Source organism: Diabrotica undecimpunctata, chromosome 9, assembly GCF_040954645.1.
Source record: "Diabrotica undecimpunctata isolate CICGRU chromosome 9, icDiaUnde3, whole genome shotgun sequence".
Classification (NCBI taxonomy): domain Eukaryota; kingdom Metazoa; phylum Arthropoda; class Insecta; order Coleoptera; family Chrysomelidae; genus Diabrotica; species Diabrotica undecimpunctata.
The window spans coordinates 108,610,079-108,631,640 of record NC_092811.1 but is presented as its reverse complement, the minus strand read 5'-3'; the positions used below and the strand labels follow the sequence as shown (position 1 = coordinate 108,631,640).

At 35.3% G+C, this 21,562-nt stretch overlaps 1 protein-coding gene across 1 annotated transcript in view; it reads right to left on the bottom strand.

The window, feature by feature from the left end:
• Positions 1 to 21,562, bottom strand: part of LOC140451278 (uncharacterized) — an 862,244-nt gene that overhangs the window by 364,610 nt on the left and 476,072 nt on the right. Inside the window, 3 exon segments of the mRNA XM_072545021.1 lie at positions 2,038 to 2,201; positions 15,885 to 17,448; positions 19,849 to 20,040. Coding sequence (XP_072401122.1) covers positions 2,038 to 2,201; positions 15,885 to 17,448; positions 19,849 to 20,040 — 1,920 coding nt within the window.

Here is a 21,562-nt window from a genome sequence, read left to right as displayed (position 1 = left end):
ACTGCGTAGCATATGCGGACGTTCTGATAACGAAAGACCAACAGAATTAAGAGAAATTTTTAAAAGAATCGAGGGAACATCCATGAAGTATGGGATAGAAGTAAATGAAGAGAAAACAAAGTATATGGAGATGAGCAAAAATAATAAACATTTAGGACAACTTTGGAAAGGATCTGCCCCCGATAAGGAGTATAACTTTAAGATAGTTGAACAGTTCGATTATTGGGGAGTAACGTTAACAAATAGAAATGAAGAGACTCTAGAAATCGAAAAAATAATGGCTAAATGTAGTAAAAGTGCTGGAACTCTAAATAAGATACTGAGATCAAAGAAAATATCCAGACGAGCAAAAAGAAGAATATATACAACGGTTATCCGACCAACAGTGCTTTATGGTAGCGAGATCTTTATGTTAAGCAAAAAATAGAACTGAAGCTAGACAGATGGGAGCGAAAGATACTTACGAAAAGATAAGCATATTTGGAGAAGAAAAACGAAACACTGCAAATATATGGACAACAAAAAATTTCAAACATTGCGAAAGTTCAAAGACTAAGATGGCTTGGACACGTAAGTAGAATGCTAGGAGATTATATTGTTAGGAGTACAAAACTGTACTCTTCAAAAGAGTGAATATAGTATGGTTAAAGAAACTCAATAGAAAAACTCCAGCAATACATAGAAAAGTGGTGAAGAAAATTATTGAAGAAGCACAGAAGTTCGGATTGGAGCTAAATGAAGACAAAACCAAATATATGATCATGGGAGGGAATGAAGAAAAAACAGAAGATTTTAGTGTGAGGTTTGTAAGTGGTAAAAGTTATGGCTTTAAAAGGCTGGTATTTAAAACAATTCGTTGAAAATGGAAAAGAGAAATGGGAGCTCGATGCCCGAATAGTAAAAGGGAATAAAAATTTGATAGTTCAGTCCAGAGAGTCCAGATGAATTTAAAATACGTTTTTAGAGAAGGCAAATTCCGAATATATAAAACAGTAATTAGACCCACAGTAAAATATGCCTGTAAGGCATGGATATTAAAGAAGAAGGAAGAAGGTGCTCTAAAAAGATAGGAAAGGAAAATATTGAGAGGCATATTCGGAGGAAGGAAGATAGAAGACGGATGGGAGAGAAGAATCAACAAAGAAATAATGGTTTTGTACAAAGAACCTATCATCACCAAGTTCGTCAAGTCGCAAAGGATCGGATGGTTTGGACATGTAGGAAGAATGACACCGAACAGATTGCCTAAACTAGTTATGACCAAGAAACTAATCGGTCCCAGAAGAAGAGGTAGGGTCTGGAAAAATAAAGCACAAAACAGAAGTGAATCGAGAAATATTGTTCATCAGATATTGTTCATCAGAGGTCCTTCAGAGTAGTTAAGAATTTTGTATATATGTACTTAAGTTTAAGTTTACCTAGTACTCTAGGTCTTAACGGCCTGCTGTGCGTATCAATAAATAATTAAATAATTAAAATTGGTTTGTTTTTGCCAGTATATATATATATATATATATATATATATATAAATATTTTCATATGTTCCTAAAGACTAAGCATCACAAGAGGAAGAACTTATCCAATAAAACTGATAAATATATAAATTAATGAGGAACATATACAAATTTTTATTTTGTTTTGAAGGAAAAACTATTTAAAAATTTTTGTTTGAGAAGTATTACTTACCCTTTACGAGAAATCAATCATTTTATTAATTAAAAGCATCTACCCTTCTTACACATACTGAACAAACAGGACACCAAAAAGCAGAATGAAATCTGGTTTTGAATCAAAAGAACATAATTTAATATGCAGCAAGGACTTTTAAAAATAAACTGCACTATTTTAAAATGCATAAGATCCGACTTGAGATACACTTTGCCAAAAAAAATATTAGTCACAGATTCAAAAACACGGTCGAAAAGGTACTGCTACGGATGAACACCCACTATTCACTTCTTAAGTGATAAAATCCTAATAGGTATTGTAAAGTAGTGGTTAATGGTTAAAAGTAAGGGAGTATAGTAAGCCTCTTACCTTGATCTCGCGTGTTTCTTTGACCGCCTTTCCGTTGTGTGACCACGTCAAAGTTGGAGGGGGTAATCCAGAAACCTCACATTCCAATTTTATCTTTTGACCTGCTCTCGCCATGACATTAGACAATGGGGTGACAAATACGGGAGCTTCGGCGGGTTCGGATGCTGTAAATCACAAAACAAAAAAAAATAAATATTCGATTGAGGTATATTTATCGTTTCGATTAAAAGAAAACAATTGCTAATGATCGAGGTAAAAATAGCAATTGTCGTCGTCTTTCGACCACTTTGACTCACTTCAGGTTTATTTTGAAAGTGTATATGTGCGAGTCTAATTATATTTCTGGAGTTTCTAAATTTGGAGTAACTTAAAGAATCGGCATATATTTGAACTTAAAGAAGCTAAAGTAACTTTTAAAGTCATTAACATTTTTAGTAACAGTTTTAAAAAATGTATTACATCAATCAGGAATGTACAGACTTTTTTTCAGAAAGTAAGTTCCAGAAAAAGTTTTAAATTACATTGCATTCATTAAATCACTGTTTTAATTGCAACGGTAGAATGTACTCGGGGTTTTAGGTCATGACCTGGAATTATTTCACTCTTGTATATTCGGCGTTTATTAGCCCCGGTCTGAAATTAGTTTTTCCTGCGTTTCGTCTACACTGTGACGACAATATAAAAGATGTGCGGCAGTAAATGTCAACCTACTTCTTTCATTTTTCAACTTACTTATCATTTTTCTGCCTCTTTGTAATATTTCGAAGTGATTGCGACGTTTTGCGTTGTTGTGTTTAATAAGTCCTTTTTGAGCCTCTTCAGGACGTGTTGTTGGTTGTCCGTAGCGTTACAGGTATTCTTTAGCTCTTTGAAATCACTGGTGGTAGCGGTTAAGATGGTGGTGATCTGATGTCCTGGGACGAGGGTATTTTCAGAGGAGAAAGGATTTTCAGTCAGCGAGATCTAGGTACCACTTCATAACAAAATGTGAGCGGTTTGATCTTCGGACATATGGGTCCCACTGTACAATGGTACACACATGTTCCTAGTGGCTAAGTTGAACGCGTGTGTTGTCTAGGAAGCAAGATTGGTAGCCAAGATGTCAACAGGATGCCATATTGGTGGAATGCGAACATCGAGGCACTAAGAAATGTATGTATAGCAATGAGAAAAAAGTTAACAAGAGCAAGAGGTAGAGCAGGAATCAACCCTGAGGTCATCGAGGAGATCGAGGAAGAGGGAACTGTACAGGAAAATCCGTACATAAAAAAGAAGGCACTGGAAAGAGTTGTGTGAAAAGCTGGATGAGGACAAGGATACAAGATCGTCATGAAGAAGTTCCATGCATATTCTACTTACGAAATGCCTATGGACAAGAAGCTTGAGGTAACAAGAGAGCTCTTTCCGGACGGCAGATGTCATGGTGTATGAAGGAATGAAGGAGCTGAGCGGGCTGTACCCTTTACCATGGATGAACTTATCGAAGCATTGGGTTCACTGAAGACTTGTAGGTCACCCGGACTAAGTCAGATACCACCTGAGGCGGTGAAGGGTCTAGGACGGGTGAAACCTGCGTGGCTTCTGGAACACATGAATGCACTGCTGGAAGCACACACCTTTCCTGAGCCTTGGAGGACATCGTTAATATTGCTTTTCAAAGCTAGGGAAAAGTATCGCCCCATCTGTCTTCTTTCATGCATCAGTAAGCTGTATAAAAGGATGCTGCGAGTACGCATAAACGACATGATTGAGAGGTCTGGTGATTTATCTCGGAGGCAATTTGGTTTTTGTAAAGGGAAAAGCACGATTCATGCAATCATGAGTGTACTCGAAGCATTGCGCAACAGAGGGGATGAACATCGCTGGGCGTCCCTGATGTTGTTTAATATTAAGGATGCATTCAATACGTTGCAGTGGAACGCGGTAATGAAGGCAATATGAAGGTAATGAAGAGAAGTATTATGGTGACAAAGGGCACGATCGTGAAAGTGACGGCCGGGGTACCCCAGGGATTTGTCTTGGGCCCGACGCTATGGAATCTGGCATATGACGAAGTTATGCACTGTGAATACAGAGAGGGTACAACCCCCTTCGCATTCGCTGATGACCTCGCTGTACTGGTAGTGGCTCAAGATGAGCCAGATCTCAAATACCGGGTTCGAAACGCTGGCGTCGTCGTAAAGAAATGGATGACGCAGCACGGACTTAAACTTGCGAAAACCGCAACACAGAGAAGCCGAAAGCCATCATTCTGAAGGGGACAAGGAACAGGCAAAATATTGAATTAAAATGTGCGGGAGCATGTCTAACACCCAAGAAACAAGTAAAGTATCTAGGAGTGACATTGCACCAGAATGGAAAATGGAGGGAGCACGTGCGGGAGGTGGTTCGGAAGGCTGCGAATAGTGCGGCTGCGTTGGGGAGGGTGATGCCGAACATTGGAGGACCCAAATCTGAAAGAGGGTCTTACACGGTGATGTACAGTCGATCGTCCTCTACGCGGCACCAGTCTGGAGCGAGGCGGTAGAGATAACGGCCTACAGGAGTCTCATGACACGAGTGGACAGAACAAGTCTGCTGCGAGTGGCATGCGCCTACAGGACTGTGTCTGCAGCAGCCTTATGGACCATGACTGGATGTGTTCCGTTGCATGTTTTGGCGGTGGAAAGAAAAGAGCTTTATGAAAGATGAGGCCCAAACCTTACTATGGCCGAGAGAAGACAGGAAAGGTAAAGGTCAGTTGAAAGATGGCAAGAAGAATGAAACAACACGGAAGATGAGGCACAGTGGACGAAAATGCTAATCCCGAACATAAGAGATTTGGTGGACTGTAGCCACAGGCGACTGGATTATTTCCTGACGCAGCTACTCACAGGACACGGGTGTTTTAGGGCCTACCTCTATAGGATCGGAAAGGCGCTGATACAGATGAATACCTATACTGTAGATACTCGGACACTGTGACACATACGATATTAGATTGCAGCAGATGGATAGTGGAAAGGAACAGAATGGAGAGAGAGATAGGTGTGCATTTTGTTACAGTGAGACAAATGATTGAGAGAATGATTGAAAATAAATTAGGTTGGACTAACATACACAGCTATATCCGTGCAGTGATCAAGAAAAAGGAAGAGGAAGAAAGACAGCTGGACCAACGCTAAAGGTAAGAGTGAATGATGCTGAAAGGTGAAGCTAGAAAAGTGGGTCACACTGTATGAGTTAGACTGTGGGGAAGGAGGAAATGCCCATCTGGGAATGATGCCGAACTAGGAGCGATGAGTGTCTTCTACGCGCTACCTGGAACGAGACAGGGTGCCTCGTTGCTGATGAATAGAGTGTAGATGTGTATGAATGGAGAATGAATAAAGGTAGTGCTTCGGAAGCGATGCCGGCCATACAGCGGCCATTCCGCTTCCGGATCGCTGGATGACAGAGGAGGGTCTGGTTTAGCAGGTAGGCGTTCGGCGTAGACTCGGCGACGAGAGGGCATTTTAAAGTACCTCGGGAACTATCAATGGGAGTACGAAGAACGAATTCTGCACTAAAGTTAGTCAGGTTAGTCAGGCGGCGTCCTGGACTGAGATGGAGGAGTATTGAGTCTAGTATACGATCCCATATATAAGATCCCAATTTTTCAAAAAAATCTATGGTTTTCGGACGAAAGTTATTCACCTGAATGGTTATGTCAATAGACAAACTCGAATTCTTGGTTTTGAACGCCCAGATGACATTGTAGAGAAATTACTTCACAGTGAACAGGAACGAGTCACAATTTGGGTGTGCTGTGTCTGGAGATGTGATTATTAGTCCTTATTTTGTTAAAGATAAGAACGAGCATCCAGTTACTGTTAACCAAGAGAGTTACAGAGAGAACATTATTACATTTGCCGAAATTTGCCGATGCACTGCACAGGCAATTGTTTCAACAAGGTGGCGCAACAAGCAATAAAGAAAATATATACTTAGGTAGTAACAAATTCCGGTCATATTTAATGCCTTTATGATCTCTTTATGTTAATTTATAAATAGTCGTCAACATTGCTTTAAAGGTTATTTTTAATACTTTATTATATTTCTGTGCGTAAACATCAAACTAATTTTATTTTGTAAAAGTGGAAAAATAAGTTTTATAATCTATTATAACTTAACATCAAAGTTCTTCCCGATCTCATTAGTTGCACCTTTTGAATTTAAAAGCACAATAGTAATAAATTAAAATGGCTTAAGATCGGAAGAAGTCCATAAATATTATATATCGCATAATAATCTTAAAATTTACATTTAAAAAGTCTTTTGTGTAGAAGGAACTGTAATACTGTAATAATATTTTTTATGATTTGATTGTAAATGAGTCAAAGATGCATTAAAAGTTTTATGACTAAACACCAAACACAGCGTCCTGGGCCGGAAATAGGCAGCAAAAATCTTTGTTGTTGTCAAAAAAAATACAAATGAATACTACTAGTAAAACTAAATAGGAAAAAGGGACAGGGACTTGGCAATCCTATAAGAAAAAAGAATTACATATTCTCTAAAATTAAAACAGAAAAATTTCGAAACAAAACAAATTTTTAAAAATTTTTAATTTTACAGAAAATTTAAGAAGTGTATGATGTATATGTAAACATTTTGATATGTTGGTGGACTACCATTTATTTAGAATAATAATACAGTATACTCCCTCTATAACGAACACGGTTATTACGACTTTTCGCTTATAACGATTTACATTAGATGTAACGTAAGATGTAACGTGTAAAATAGAAATTGATGGCATCAGTATTGAACAAGTAATGGAAATAAAATACCTGGGAATAACACTGTCTAGCTATGGAAACCTGAACAAAGAAGTGAGATATCAAGTACAAAAAGCAAATGGACTGGCAGGATGCCTTAATAACACTATATGGCAAAACAAACACATTAACACTGAGATGAAGTCAAGAATTTATAAAGCCAGTGTAAGACCAATAATGACATATGCCTCAGAAACAAGACCCTACACAGCCACATCACGAAGGCTACTGGAAACGGTAGAAATGAGAGTACTGAGAAGAATTTCAGGAAATACGCTGAGAGATCGGAAGAGAAATAAATACATTAGAAGAAAATGTAGTACAGTGTATAAATGAATGGACACAAAATAGAAAAAAAGAATGGAATAACCACATAAGCAGAATGGAGGAGACCCGTGTCGTCAAAATCGCAAGAGATAAGTCACCAATCGGCAGAAGTATCGGACGCCCGCGCAAAAGATGAAGTGACAAACTTCCATATAGGTATTAATCCACCAATAAACAAGCAGAATTCCTTATAACGAAAAAGAAAAAGAATAAGAAAAAAAATAGTTTTTCTGTATATCTCATAAGTTCTCATTTATCGTTTTAAGAATTACGATGTAGCATTTCAAACGCGAAAACATACTTTAAGTATTTGTTTAAAATACTAATCGTGAAAATGAATTTTTCTTCCAAAAGTCACCTTTTGTATGATCAACGAACGAGGAGAGCGGTCAGCTTTCCGCTGATCGTTACAGGCTTTTCACTGTATGGGCGATTGTTCTGTTTGATAAAGTGTTTGAAAACATTTTTATCTTTGGAGATCACTTGTATTTTTGAGCAGTAGTAGTAGTGACAGTATATAGTCAATAAAATAGTACGAGGTAAATCAAAAGTAAAGATTAATTTATTGCAGAATAGGTCATCTTAAATTGTAGTGGGTATAGACAAGCCCACAATTCAGTGTAAGTTTTTACCTGTTTTGTATCCTGCAACAGCAGACAATAACTGTGCTGAATATTTCCGTTTGGTGGTCAATATAAAAAAGGAAATATTTCTCATTTTTATTATTTTTTTCTATGTGTTATTATTTTTTTGAAAGGGTACATCCCGTAATTTTTTTTTCATGAAGAGCTTTTAAATGAAATATCTGAAAAATTAAACCGATTAAGAACGTACAGAGGAAAGACTGCCTAATGAAAAAGATATCAAAGAAATAATAGAGAAACTAAAGAAAAATAAGAGTCCAGGAAAGGATGAAGTAAGAGCTGAAATGTTCAAATATGAAGGACCAATACTAATTAAGCATTTGGAAAAGTTACTTAAAGAAATATGGGAACAAGAAAACATATCAAAAGAAAGGACCGAAGCCACATTGTGCCCAATTCACAAAAAAAGGCGACAAAAGTTTATGTCATAATTACAGATAACTAGCGATACTAAATGTTGCCAGTACGTATAAAATATCAAAAAGGATATCACAAAAAAATAGATAATAGATAAATAACGACATAGGAGAAGAGCAAAATACAGGCAGAAAGCTTCGAATATGAGAAATGTATAGTGGCCCTATTCATCGACTTTAAACAAACTTTTGACTGAGTAAAACGGAAAGAAATATACTAGAAATATAAAGATACTACGTCTTCTTCTTCCTACTTTATAAATAGGTCTTATGCCTGTTCTACTTCGGTTTTTAGCCTCAATTGTCGTTGTCTGACCATCTTTTCCTCGGTCGTCCCAATGATCTTCTTCCATTTGGCGATTTGTCTCTTGCTATTCGTACTATTCTATTTTCTGTCATTCTTTCGATGTGTTGATTCCATTCCACTTTTCTTCTTCTGGTCCACGCGTTTATTTTCTCTATACTACATCTCGCTCGTATTTCCTCACTTCTTACTCTGTCTCTTAGAGTTTGGTTTGTTATTTTTCGTAAGACTTTCATTTCTGTTGTTTCCAGTAGTCTTTGTGTTTTCGCCGTATCTGCTCTTGTTTCCGCTGTGTACGCCATTATCGGTCTTATTGTTGATTTATATATCCTGGTTTTCGTTTCCGTTGTGAGGTATTTGTTTCTCCAGATTGTATTGTTGAAACATACTGCTGCTCTGTTTGCCATGTTCACTTGTTTTTGTACTTTTTCTTCCACTTTTCTGTAGCTTGACAGTTTTATTCCTAAGTATTCAGTTTCCATCACTTGTTCTATTATTTTGTTATTTACGACTAGTTTACATCGCCTCGGTTCCGCTGATATCACTATCGTTTTAGTTTTCTCTGTTAAGATCTCCATGTTGTATATGAGCGCCGTATTTTCGAATTCGTTAATTAATCTTTGTAGGTCATCTTCATTTTCGGCTGTTATTATGACGTCGTCGGCATAGCATATTATCCTTATTTCCTTTTCTCCCATTTTATGCTAACGTCAAAGGCGAGAAAAAGGACGACGAACTGGAAAACGAAAAATATAATGAGAGTGGCGACGTGGAACATAAAAAGCCTAAATAACCGAGATCAGGAAATAGAAAAGACACTACGTGAAATGGGAATTAGTAAAAAATATACTCAATGAACAAAACGAGATTACATGCAAGGACAATACCCGGCAATAATCACAGAAGGAAAAATATATAAATTCGAAGAAGTAGAAAGATTACAGTATCTAGGAGTAACATTCACCAGGAGACCATGTGGCTGGTAATCGTTGTATCTTAGCTCTAAACAAGTTACTATGAAGTAAAAACATATCTAGAAGGGCTAAGATAAGAAAATATAGGACAGTGATAAGACCTATATCATTATATACTAGTAAAGAATGGACGATGAACAAATCTGAACAAGTCGTAAGTGTGGGAAAAAATCCACAGGAAAATATTTGGAGGAAAGCTATGGAATGGAATCTAGATAAAAAGATTAAATATAGAACCAACGAAGATGTATGGAGAACCAAATATCGTAGGTATCATAAAATCACAAAAACTGAGATGGTTGGGACATATTCAAAGGATGCCAAACACCAGACTACCAAAAAGAATACTAACTGCAGGAATAGGAGGAAAGAAGAAAAAAGGTAGGCCGAAAACCAGGTGTAAGAAGGATGTTCAAAAAGACAGACATAGAACTTAAAATTCCAAATTAGAAAAATAAAGTAGCAAAAAGAAATGGAAAATAATAGTAAACCAAACCATAGACCTTCTAGGCCTGAAGAACTAAAGTATATATTATTAATTTAGTGGAAATTGAACACATCATTTGGCACCATAGGCGAACACACTCGAACTTAAGAACTACCGCGATCATAGTGTCTTTTAAATGGAAAGAAAACGAAAAAGAAAGGAAGATAATGTGGAAGCATCTGTAAATAAATGTAGCCAACCATAATAACGGTTAAAGGCACCTTTATATTTTTCTCTAAGGCAAAATAATTTAGTTTCATAGCTTTTCACAGGAAATGAATACCCCTGAAATTTTTATACAATCTCGAAAAAAAAAACTTTCAATGGTGTCGGGCTTCGGTCAATACTCCTTTAGTTATGGTTTTAAAAATAGTTTACAGCCATTACTGAAAAACACATACCTATGCCATTTCCTATTCCTGGTTTATTTTTAAATGTCCATATGATATTTTCTGCCAAAATCTATTTACTCTGTTCTTATTTGTATAGTAATCTACATATTTATAATTTTAATACAGTAAAACCTCGATATAACGGACCTCTATTTAACGGACTTCGGATATAACGGACAAAAAATCCGGTCAAATGTAAAAAAAAATAAAAACACTGTTAATGTTACACATGCGTCTCATATATGTAATCAATATGGCATAAAAAAGCAAACTTTCGGACATAAAAAAACAAAAACAAAATAAATAAATTTGCATTCACGTGTGATGTAGGACAGAATAGCAATCTTGGAGAACGAATAAAATTGGCTCGTGAAATTTCACTGGAAGAAGCAATCTTAAAATGGTATGGCCAACAACGTTCTAGTGGGATCCTGGTCCGAGCAGTCGAATTGAAATTTGCTGCAATTAAATTAGCAAATCATATGGACATACCAGAGCAAGTGATGGATGGCTCTGGCGCTTTCGTAAAAGGCACGGAATCATGAATAAAAGAATTTACGGCGAAGCTTCAACTGCACCTAAAGAACAAACAGAACCTTTTAGGCAAAAATTAGTAGCACATATAGCAAGTAAGTAACGAAATGCTATTAGAATCTTAGGTTTACAATGTTGACGAAACTGGTTTGTTATGGCGTACTTTGCCTGAAAGCGCACAAGCCTCCAAATATGAAAAATCGGATTCTGGAAGAAAAATCAGCAAGGACAGGATCTTGGTACTGCATTGTGCTAACTCTAATGGATCGCATAGATTGATACCTGTAGTGGTTGGCAAATCTCGTAAACCTAGGGTTTTAAAAGACATAATGCATCATATGCCCCTTTCATATTATAGCTCTAAGAAGGCATGGTTCACCTCAGATATTTTCAAAAATTGGTTTTTCAAAGAAATTGTACCTTCAGTGAGAAAATTTCAAGATGAGAAATTAGGAATACCGTCAGAAGAGGTGAAATGTTTATTGCTTTTAGACAACGCTCCTGCTCACGCCTCTGAAAATATTCTACGTTCAGAAGATGGAAACTTCAGGTGTATGTTTTTGCCAAAAAATACAACATCGCTTATTTAACCCATGGATCAGGGAATAATTTTGGCAGCCAAATGAATATATCGCAGAAAGTCTTTAGACGAAGTAATGGTTGTATTGTATGATGGAGATAATGCAGAAGATACAAGAGCGCAACGTACCTTGCAAAACTTAAGGTCTTACAATTTAAAATCAACAATTTTTAATTTTGCTGCAGCATGGGAGAAGGTGAAAGAGCAAACATTAAAAAATAGTTGGAAGTTAGTAATTTCTGTAGGACAATACGTAATAATGCCGGAGAACATGTAGCTGAGGAAGATGTTTTACAATCTCTAAGATGAAGGTGACCCTGGGTATAACATCATGACTGAAAGTGAAATAGCAGATGAAGTTATGAACCTTAAAAATGAGGACGGAAGTAAAGATATCAAACAAGACGACAAAACAAGACTGATAAAAATGAAGTTATCAGAGGTAAGATCGCATCTCGACGATCTAACAACATTTATTGATTATTAAATTAAACTGTATTTACGGAGTTGATCATAGAAAAACAGGAAACATGGAAAGAGCAAACGAAACTTGTTCAAAACGAGCTTACCGACAGCAAGCGCGTCGATATCCACAGCAACGTCACTTCACGACGAATGTCCGAAGACAATTACTTAAATAGAATTTTGTTTGTATTTTGTATTTTTTATATATATCTAATTACAGTGTTCATATATATATTTAAAAAAAAAGTATTTTGATATATTTTAACCATATTTTTATATAACGGACTTTCGGCTTTAACGGACACCCCCTCCCCCCAAGTAGTCCGTTATATCGAGGTTTTACTGTATTGTTTTTGCCGACATATTTTTTTAAACAGATTACCACTAAATTGTTCCGCGATATATATTTTTAATTTGCACATGCCAGTCATTACTAAAGCTTAGCGATAATTTCGGCAAAGTGTTTTTAGACCAGAGAAATAAACAAATAAAAAGCCTTTTTCGTGACACTCTTTGATACAGGTATCTAACAACTGCGTTTTATAAATTTGGTGATAAAAGTATGCAATAAACAAAGTATGCAAAAGATTATACGTCATATTTACTGATAAACAATATATAAACAATGTAAGATCGCTATTTGATTTTAAATACTAAGGCGAAGACCGGTAAATTATATGGAAAAGTGACACAATTTTACTGCAAAAGCATAGAAAATCCTTAAATGAGAATTTGTAAAGTTATTATTTCGCGTGATAATACAGACAATATCACATTTATTCAGCTATTAAAATTCCAAGAAGTTTCACTTAACAGGTATTGCACAATTGAAATTGTTTATCCCATAGAGATTAGATTAGATAAATTATTAGGTCTACATGAATTCTAAAAAAAAAAACAAATTGAAGAAAACGACGTATTTTATCATATTTTTTATTCGCAATGTTGGCATTTTTACACGAGTTAAAAAAATACGATGTCCTACGACAATATGTCAGCACAATACATAGTTCAACTCCTATAACAACTATATGGAAAAAAGTCAACAAAATGTCTAGATCCAAACCCCATAAATCAATCAACTTTCTAACTCAAAATTACACTATTTATAAAAGCCCAGAAGAAATATCCAATATACTAGCATCTACTTATGAGTATAATTTAAGTAACTTAAATTATACTTCCAATTTCTTAGATATCAAAATAAAAGAAGAAAAAAATCCTATAGAATATTACGATCAGAACAATAACGATCTAAATATGCCAATAACAGAGGAAGAATTAGAAAACGTATTTCACAATTGTAAGAACACTTGTCCTGGACACGACAATATACCGTTTATATTTCTTAAAAATTTAGGCCCTCAATCTAAAGAACATCAACTCAAAATCTATAATATAATCCTATCCAGAAACGTGTTTCCTAAATCATGGAAAAATTCAATCATAATACCTATTCTAAAACCAACTAAACCAAAATCAGATCCACAAACATACCGACCGATATCACTCACATGTAGCATAGGTAAAGCTTTAGAAAAGATAATGAACAATAAGCTTATGTGGTATTTAGAATCAAACAAATTAATTATTCCAGAACAATGTGGTTTCCGAAAACATCGCTCAACTTTAGACAACCTTGTTGACTTAGAATCAGAAATCCACGAAGCATTCGCAATAAAACAGCACTGTGTTGGAATATTTTTTGATATAAGCATAATTTACAAATCCATAATTCGATCAAAACTTTCCTCCAGAAAAACACATTTAAAGTCACTGGATATTATCCAAAATACATGTCTACGTATTTCTTTAGGTGGTCACTACACAAGCCCCATTCAAAGTGTCTATTGGGAAAGTGGAGAACTTCCTCTTTCTTTCAGAAGACAATATCTAAGCCTAACATATGCAGCAGCAGTGTCATCAAACTGAAATAATCCAGTACAGCATAACGTTTTTGCTGATCGATTTACAAATAAATTTCAACAAATATATCAAACTGATCATCCTTTTTACTTTAGTATACAATTATACTTATCGAAATTAACCTATAACGTATACACCGATGCATCAAAAAATGAAGACTGAGTTGGAGCAGCAATTTATTCGGAAGACTCCTCAGTTAGTTTCAAATTGTCGTCAATTACAACCATCTTTTCGGCTGAATTATTCGCAATTCTAAAAGCACTATCGTTAATACAAAACAAAAACAAAGAAAGATGTATAATAATCACAGATTCTCTAAGTTCATTATCCTCACTGACTCAATTGTACTGTAACAATCCCCTTCTACTTCTTATTAAAAAAGAACTTAAAACATTTCAAGAACATCCAAGTTCACTTTTTATGGGTGCCTTCTCATTTCGGAATCGAAGGTAACGAAGTTGTAGATAAACTGGCTAAAAACGCATCAACTAACCCGATATCTGAAAAAAGTAACATATTGGTACAAAAAGATTTAAAATCATACTTAAAACAAAAAATAATTCAAAAATGGTAACAAACATCCACACCTTTGGAAACCAAAAATAAAAGACAGAAGAGAGCAAGTGATACTTACCCGTCTCCGTATCGGCCATACACGACTTACTCATGACTATTTATTACAGCGCAAAAATAAACCAGTGTGTGCAACAGTGTTCTAATGGTAAAACATTTTTTTTTGACAATAAAAGAGATGCTCTAGAAGAAAATACAGATAATATTGGTATATCATATACCTAAATCTAACCACTTTTGAGATATTTCATTAGAGTTTGTTACAATTATTCTAAAAAAAGGCCTAACCCCGACATCCAAAGTAAAAGTTTTCCTCCTTCAATACCAAATTGATCTATATCGTCCATATATTGTTCAGTAAAAAGTTACACTTTACAAAGGACATGGACAAAGAGGTTATTGGAATGGAGGCCAACACTTAATTTTAAATCTCATCTCTTTCGGATAAAATCCCGAAAAAAATTTGCATTTTTTTTACAAAATATTCGATTTGTTTCGTTTTTGTTGCCAAAACGTTGAAAATATTCGATTGAAAATTAAAAAATTTAAAAATATTCCTGAATTGAAAATATTAGATTTGTTTCGTTTTCGTTGCCGCACCTTTATTTAGTATTGTATAGCTATGTCCAAAGCACATTTAAATAATTCCGAATTTATATTCACATACGTGAATATATACATCCGATATCTACAAATCATATGTAGATTTTTCTGAAAAAATTTCTACTTAAGTTTTTAGAAAGGTTCTCAATGGTTCAATCAAATCGTTCTTAAAAAGAATTATTATATAAATTCTGGAAAAATGTACAACCAAAGGTATTTGTAATTGGATATGTCATTTCAAAATTGACATGCTTGACCTCTATCTTGCAAGCAAACAACATGTAACTGGCTGAAACAATCTGAAGGTGGTGTTATATGTGTAAAAACTGTATCGTGATTGAGAATGAGTAACATAAATTGAGTAATAGTAGATTTGTGTTTTTTTTTTATTGTGTGTTGCATATGTATTGTGTCTAAGATTGTAGGTGATGTATTTCGACCTCCTATAATCTTTTTTGAGAACGATTTCCGGAGAGAAAATCGAAATACCAAACCTTAGTTAGTTAAAATGTGATTTTCATACAAACATAATAGGTATTTAAAGTTTTTTGACTTTTATATTTTAGCCTCTTTAATAAATTTCATCAATTCTTCATGCACTTTTGTGTTGTAATGGCTTTGATGGTAAGTGGAAAAGTAACACCTAATTTGGCAATATATTTAAAATAAATTGTCTAATACTGTCACATAAACAGGAGGAAAATATGATTACGCCAATTCTCGAAACCCAAAAGGAGACTTTTGCAAATATAAAAAAACTTAAAACAATCGAGGTAAAAAATTTGCACTGGTAGAAAAAATATATGGATCTTAAACTACTTACGTGTGACTATGAGGTTTGCCGTACTCTGAGCAGTTCCCATTTGGTTGGATGCTTTGCAACTGTACTCAGCCTTATCCTCCAATCTCACTTTATCAAATTTCAAGATCGCATTTCCATTATTATAAGTGATACTATAGTCAGGAGAATTATCAATACACTCAGCATTCTTGAACCATTGCACAGTCGGGAGCGGATTTCCATCAACTTGGCATTCGAACTGAAAGGTCGAGCCCTCTTTGGCACTGCTGGGTTGAAGAGGTTTAAGAAACGAGGGAGCTGAGAGAATGTCTTCTGGTTCACTTTCTTTAACAGAAAGTACAGCAGTAGTTTCGTCTTCACCGGCAGAATTGCTAGCTCTGCACGTGTATCTTGCAGAATCCTCAGCAAACGTTTCTTCGATAGTTAAAGAGCACAGGCCGTTTTCAAATGTTGTTCTGTAGTCTGGATTATTTTGTATAGATATACCAGCCTTGTACCAGTGAACCACCGGTGTAGGATGTCCGGTAACTTGACAAATAAAAGTGAATTTATTGCCTTCTTGAATAACTGCATCACTTAGAGGTGATGTGAATACTGGTGCTTCACTAGCGTCTTCCACGATCGGTATTGGTGATGGTACACCTCTATTAGAAGCATTTTGAATTTCTACTTTTTGAATATCCGTTATTTCTGTTATCTCTAGAGAATGTTTCTTCTCTTCTATTTTTATTTTCTCTGCTTTCTGTCTTTCTTCTTCGAGTCTTAGTCGTTCCGCCTCTTCTCTTTGTTTGGCTTGAATTTGCTCTAGTTTACGTTTTTCTTCAGCTAGTTTAGCTTCCTCAGCCTTCCTTGCCTCCGCTAATTTGGCTTCTTCGACTTTTCTAGCTTCATCATCAAGTTTAGCTTGCTCTAACTTCTGTTTTTCTGCTTCCAATTTCTTCCTCTCTTCCGCAAGTCTTGCTTCCTCAACAAGCTTGGCTTCCTCTGCTCTTCTTCTTTCTTCTGCTAATTTAGCTTCCTCAGCTTGCCGCGCTTTCTCTATCTTTTTCTTCTCTTCCGCCAATCTAAGTTCTTCGGCTTTAATTTTCTCCTTAGCCAATCTAGCTTCTTCTGCAAGCCTAGCCTCTTCAGCCTTTCTTCTTTCTTCAGCCAATCTTGCCTCCTCGGCTTTTCGAGCTTCATCTGCCAACCTCTCCTCTTCTTTTTGTTTGGCTTCTGCTTTCTGCCGTTGCTCTTCTGCAACCTTGGCTTCCTTCCTTTCTCTTTCCAATCTTTGTCGTTCCTCTTCAGCACTTCGCAAATTTTCAGCCAAAGTGTTCAATTCTTTGATAATTGATTCAAATGATTCTAACATGTCTTTGTTTCCACTTAATATGGGAGCATATTTTGATTCGTCAGCTCCATATAGTTTGACAGCCAATTCGGATATTTTTTCAATTCTTTCATTTTGCTTTTCTTCTCCGGGTGTTAAGAACTTGGAGACCTCGTTTAATAATTCTTCAGCTTCTTCTGGAGTTTTTACTGCTGTTGATTTTCTAGCGATCGTAACTAAAAGTTTACTGCCTTCTCTGAACCATTCATCAGCCTAGAAAGAATGAAAGGTGGCTATTATTCACCATATCATTTAACATTTCTGAAGATTTAAAAATATTTATACCATACTTTGTTTACGAAAAAACACAGGTAATTACAGTTAATTCTGTATTGGTTTAGTGCTTTGAAGCTATGAGACATTTGAAATATATTGGTCTATGAGACATTTGAAATATATTATTATTAAAAGGCTTAAAAACGGTCAATATTTGACTCATCTTTGATATGATATAAGGAAGAAGGGTTGATAATATAACTTACACTAACAATAAATTTTCAAAAAAATTTGACGAACTGACAAATTGTCTAACAAACAATTAAAAACAAAATTTCTAGGAGTAGAAGAAAGCAATTTGGCAAATAAAAGAATAAGATACTTACACAAAATGACAAATACACACAAAATAAAAGAAATTACTGAAGATTTTAGCAGAGAACTATTCTACAAATTATTTTTCTCTAAAACCGATATGAGCCCAGGGAGAGAGAGAGAGAGAGAAAGAGAGCGAGAGAGAGAGAGAAAGCAATAATTTAATAAAAAAGGAAAAAACACTATAAAATGTCTCTCTTCATAAGTGATCCATTTTCATCCAGCATGAATCACATATAAAGACAACACTACAATATATATTAAAAACTTAAGAAACTCTGCCGTCAATCAGTACAGGTGTATCACAGGTAAGATAAATTTACCACTTAAGGTGGGGGGACTTTTGGCCAAGCATATTTTTTGTACGGCATTTATATCTTAGATAGGTAATACAAAAATAATGACCTGCGATCTAATTCCATACAAAAATATTGGTACCAGGAGCAGGAAACATTTTTGATTTCCGGAAAACTGTGGCCCCATTTTTGGTAATTTGACACAGTACGGCATTCATACACAGAGTTTCGGATCGGTATATAGATGAATTTGTTTCAACGCTGTATATATGGCCTGGAACAGCGGTGAGAATTCTCTTGAGTGGTAAGTTTATCTTACCTGTGGCTCACCTGTACCGATAACAACTGACGGATAGTTTCTAAAGTTGTTATTATATATATATATATAATATATATATATATATATATATATATATATATATATATATATATATATATATTGTAGTACTGATTTATGTGATTCCTGTTGGGTCAAATGAGATCCTAAAAATGTCTCAGCGATTTTATGTCGTTCTCTGAGACTACATAATGATAATAAGGTTTTGTGGTTTTTCAGTTGTTATTCTGACTTTACAGTTAAATGTTAATTGAAAATGGAAATTCGAAAAATATCTCGACAATCTAGTAAACCGCATGCCTGAGAGTTTTGGCAACACTGATCTCCATAAGCCTAATGTTATTTTCTTAACGTGGAACGCTGTGTAGCAATCTACTAGAAGAATCACTAGCAATAGATTTTTGTGGTCGAGTGCCTTAAAAAATTCTTCAATTCAGCCATAATATTTATTAAAGACTTCAAGGAGCTAATACTCTTTTTATAAAACCACATTCTGCAGTAGGTATACCAAAAAGCTGTATATATCGGAAAAAGGAAGAACGAACTAAGGGAAGGAACAAATAAAAAAAACCAAGGCCCCTGTTTCAAAAACACGGGAACAAAAAACACTCTTAATGTTTCATAAACATTATGCAAAATGGGAAAAGTGGACAAAGCAACCTGCAGACTTTGTGAATCAACCTATGAGTGTATGAAAGAGGAAACAGCCTAAGAATTATTTTCAATTGCAGCTTTTAATTGTTTTCTAACGAGTAAAACGACTTGGAACTGTGCGATTTTGAGGAGGACGAAGATCTCCAACATGATGGGCAGACCAAGTGAAGACTCCCTAGTAGGTAGGGAATATCCCTATATGAAGCCATCTATCTGGCACAGAATCATAGCCAATGAAGACAGTAAGATAACAATATTTAGTGTGTTATGACGCTCCGACAAGGGTTCAAGGAATGAGAAGGGAAAACTATTTTTAGAAGTAATGAAGCAAGTAAGAAAAGTAAAACTCTCTACTGCCGTCCCTTCTAATGGAGGATTTAAAAGGAAGGATTTTTGGTTTTCTTAGCCAACAATAGAAAGAGGCTGATTGGCTATATCAGTGCATTTATTCCGAATTACAGAATTTTAACGGGAATTTTAAAAAAGATAATATACACATCATCAGCTAACAAAAAAATACAAAGTAGAAAGAAAAATCAGACAAATAGTAACAAAACTGAGACTTATTGATGATAAAATATATACAGGAGCAGACGATACAAGACCATAGGAGTTATATGACAGAGCTAGGTGAGGTGAATAGCGAAGCCACTTTATGTATGGGAGTGTTAAAAAAAAAGTAAAATGGGCTAAATAAGACGTAAAAGTAATCGTAGATATATTATAAATTCTTACCTCTTCTACTAATTGGTAGTAGTGAATACTGACATCCAAGAGATTTCTTGAAGTTTTCGCTTGATTTTTTAAGTTGTTCCATTTATCTTGAAGAGCTGAGATTTCACTTTGAATGTGGGGAGATTCGCTGTGGTTTTCCGCTAATAGTTTTTCTCCTGATTTCACGAAAGACTGAATGCGTTGTTCCAAAGTCTGCAAAATAAAAGTGATTGAATTACTATTAAATATTACCGAATAAAGCTACAATAGTTCATGACTAAATTAAAATATATATAGTTCGGAAGCTGGGTTCCGTTTATATATAAAAATACGTTTTCTGCATAGAAACTACATATTTTTAAAATTCCATGTTTTGTCACAAGTTATGACACTTGAGAAGAAGTCCGAGTCATTTTCGATGCATTCCAGGGTGTTAGAACAAATGTTTTTACGCTGCATCTTCTGTTCCGACGTTAGGAGTCTGATCACAAACGTAGCACATTTTTTTTCCCTTGTCTAATTTCTTCTGTAAAATTTGTTTCACAGATTCTTTTAATGCCATATGTTTAGCATTGGCCATAATATTTAATACACTATTTTTTCGAACATTTTCAGTCACTTTTTGAAAGTTCAAATCATTTTTTAAGGTTACAGACCACTCGTGCACTCGTTATTCAACATCCTCTCACTCCTTAAAACGTTTGTACCAATCAAAGACCTATCTTTAGAGAAATCCTTGTGGTACAATTTATGACTAACTTTTTGTGACACACTGTGTATATATGTATGATTTCTGTTGTTTTCCCGGTTTGACTCCCGGTTGGATAATTTTTGGTTTTAGAAGAACGATTGTCTTTAAAATGTTTGAGATAAAAAAAAGTATTCAAATTAACTTTCATCTCTATAAAGCCTTAACACAATTGACACTTATACCTGTCGATATACGATGGGTGTGCAATGCACTATACATGGCCCGCGTAAGCGTTAATGCAATATTTGCAATATTTGTAGCTTTAAAGTCCAACGGAATTTTCGAGCGTTTAAACAGTTTAATTTGGTTGATGGCATGTTTAGCAAAAATTATTTTTCGCAATCACCGAGATATTATTCTTGTCTTTAAAGAAGCCTGTATTTATACTGCCACGTACAATAAACCCGAATGGGTAAAAAGGGGCAGTAGCGCACCTAGAACTTGCCCCTTGGGGGGGTTTTGGTTGGTCACCGAAATTTTTCTTATGATGCTACCTCCATTTAAACTCCTTAAAATGTGTGAATAACAGTGTCGGAATAGGACCCTGGGGGGTGTTTAACCCCCAAAACCCCTCCCGGGGTGCGCCACTGAAAATGGGGCGCACTTAACGTAAAAAATTAACCCAAGGAGATAATTTGTCTCTAAATTTAAGTTAAACAAAGAAACTTAGGTTTAAAGACGTCCACATTGCTATGCGCTATCGCCAAATATTATACCTTTCTACCTATACTTTCCGTGGTCTACCCTCTGTCTATGAGTCACCTTGAATGACCTCTAGGTGCGAAAAGTAATCCTAACTCCTCTCCCATCGTAGTTCTTCTTTTAAATTCCAGAATAGTAGTGTAGTTAGTTTAGTTAGAATAGGTTAAGTTAGGTAAGCGTTATTACATATTTAACCACTACACTATCAACTCCTGGCTGGATGGGCACTTAAGCCCGATTGGTAAAAAAATGTTACCCAATGTTACCGAATTCTCCACGGTA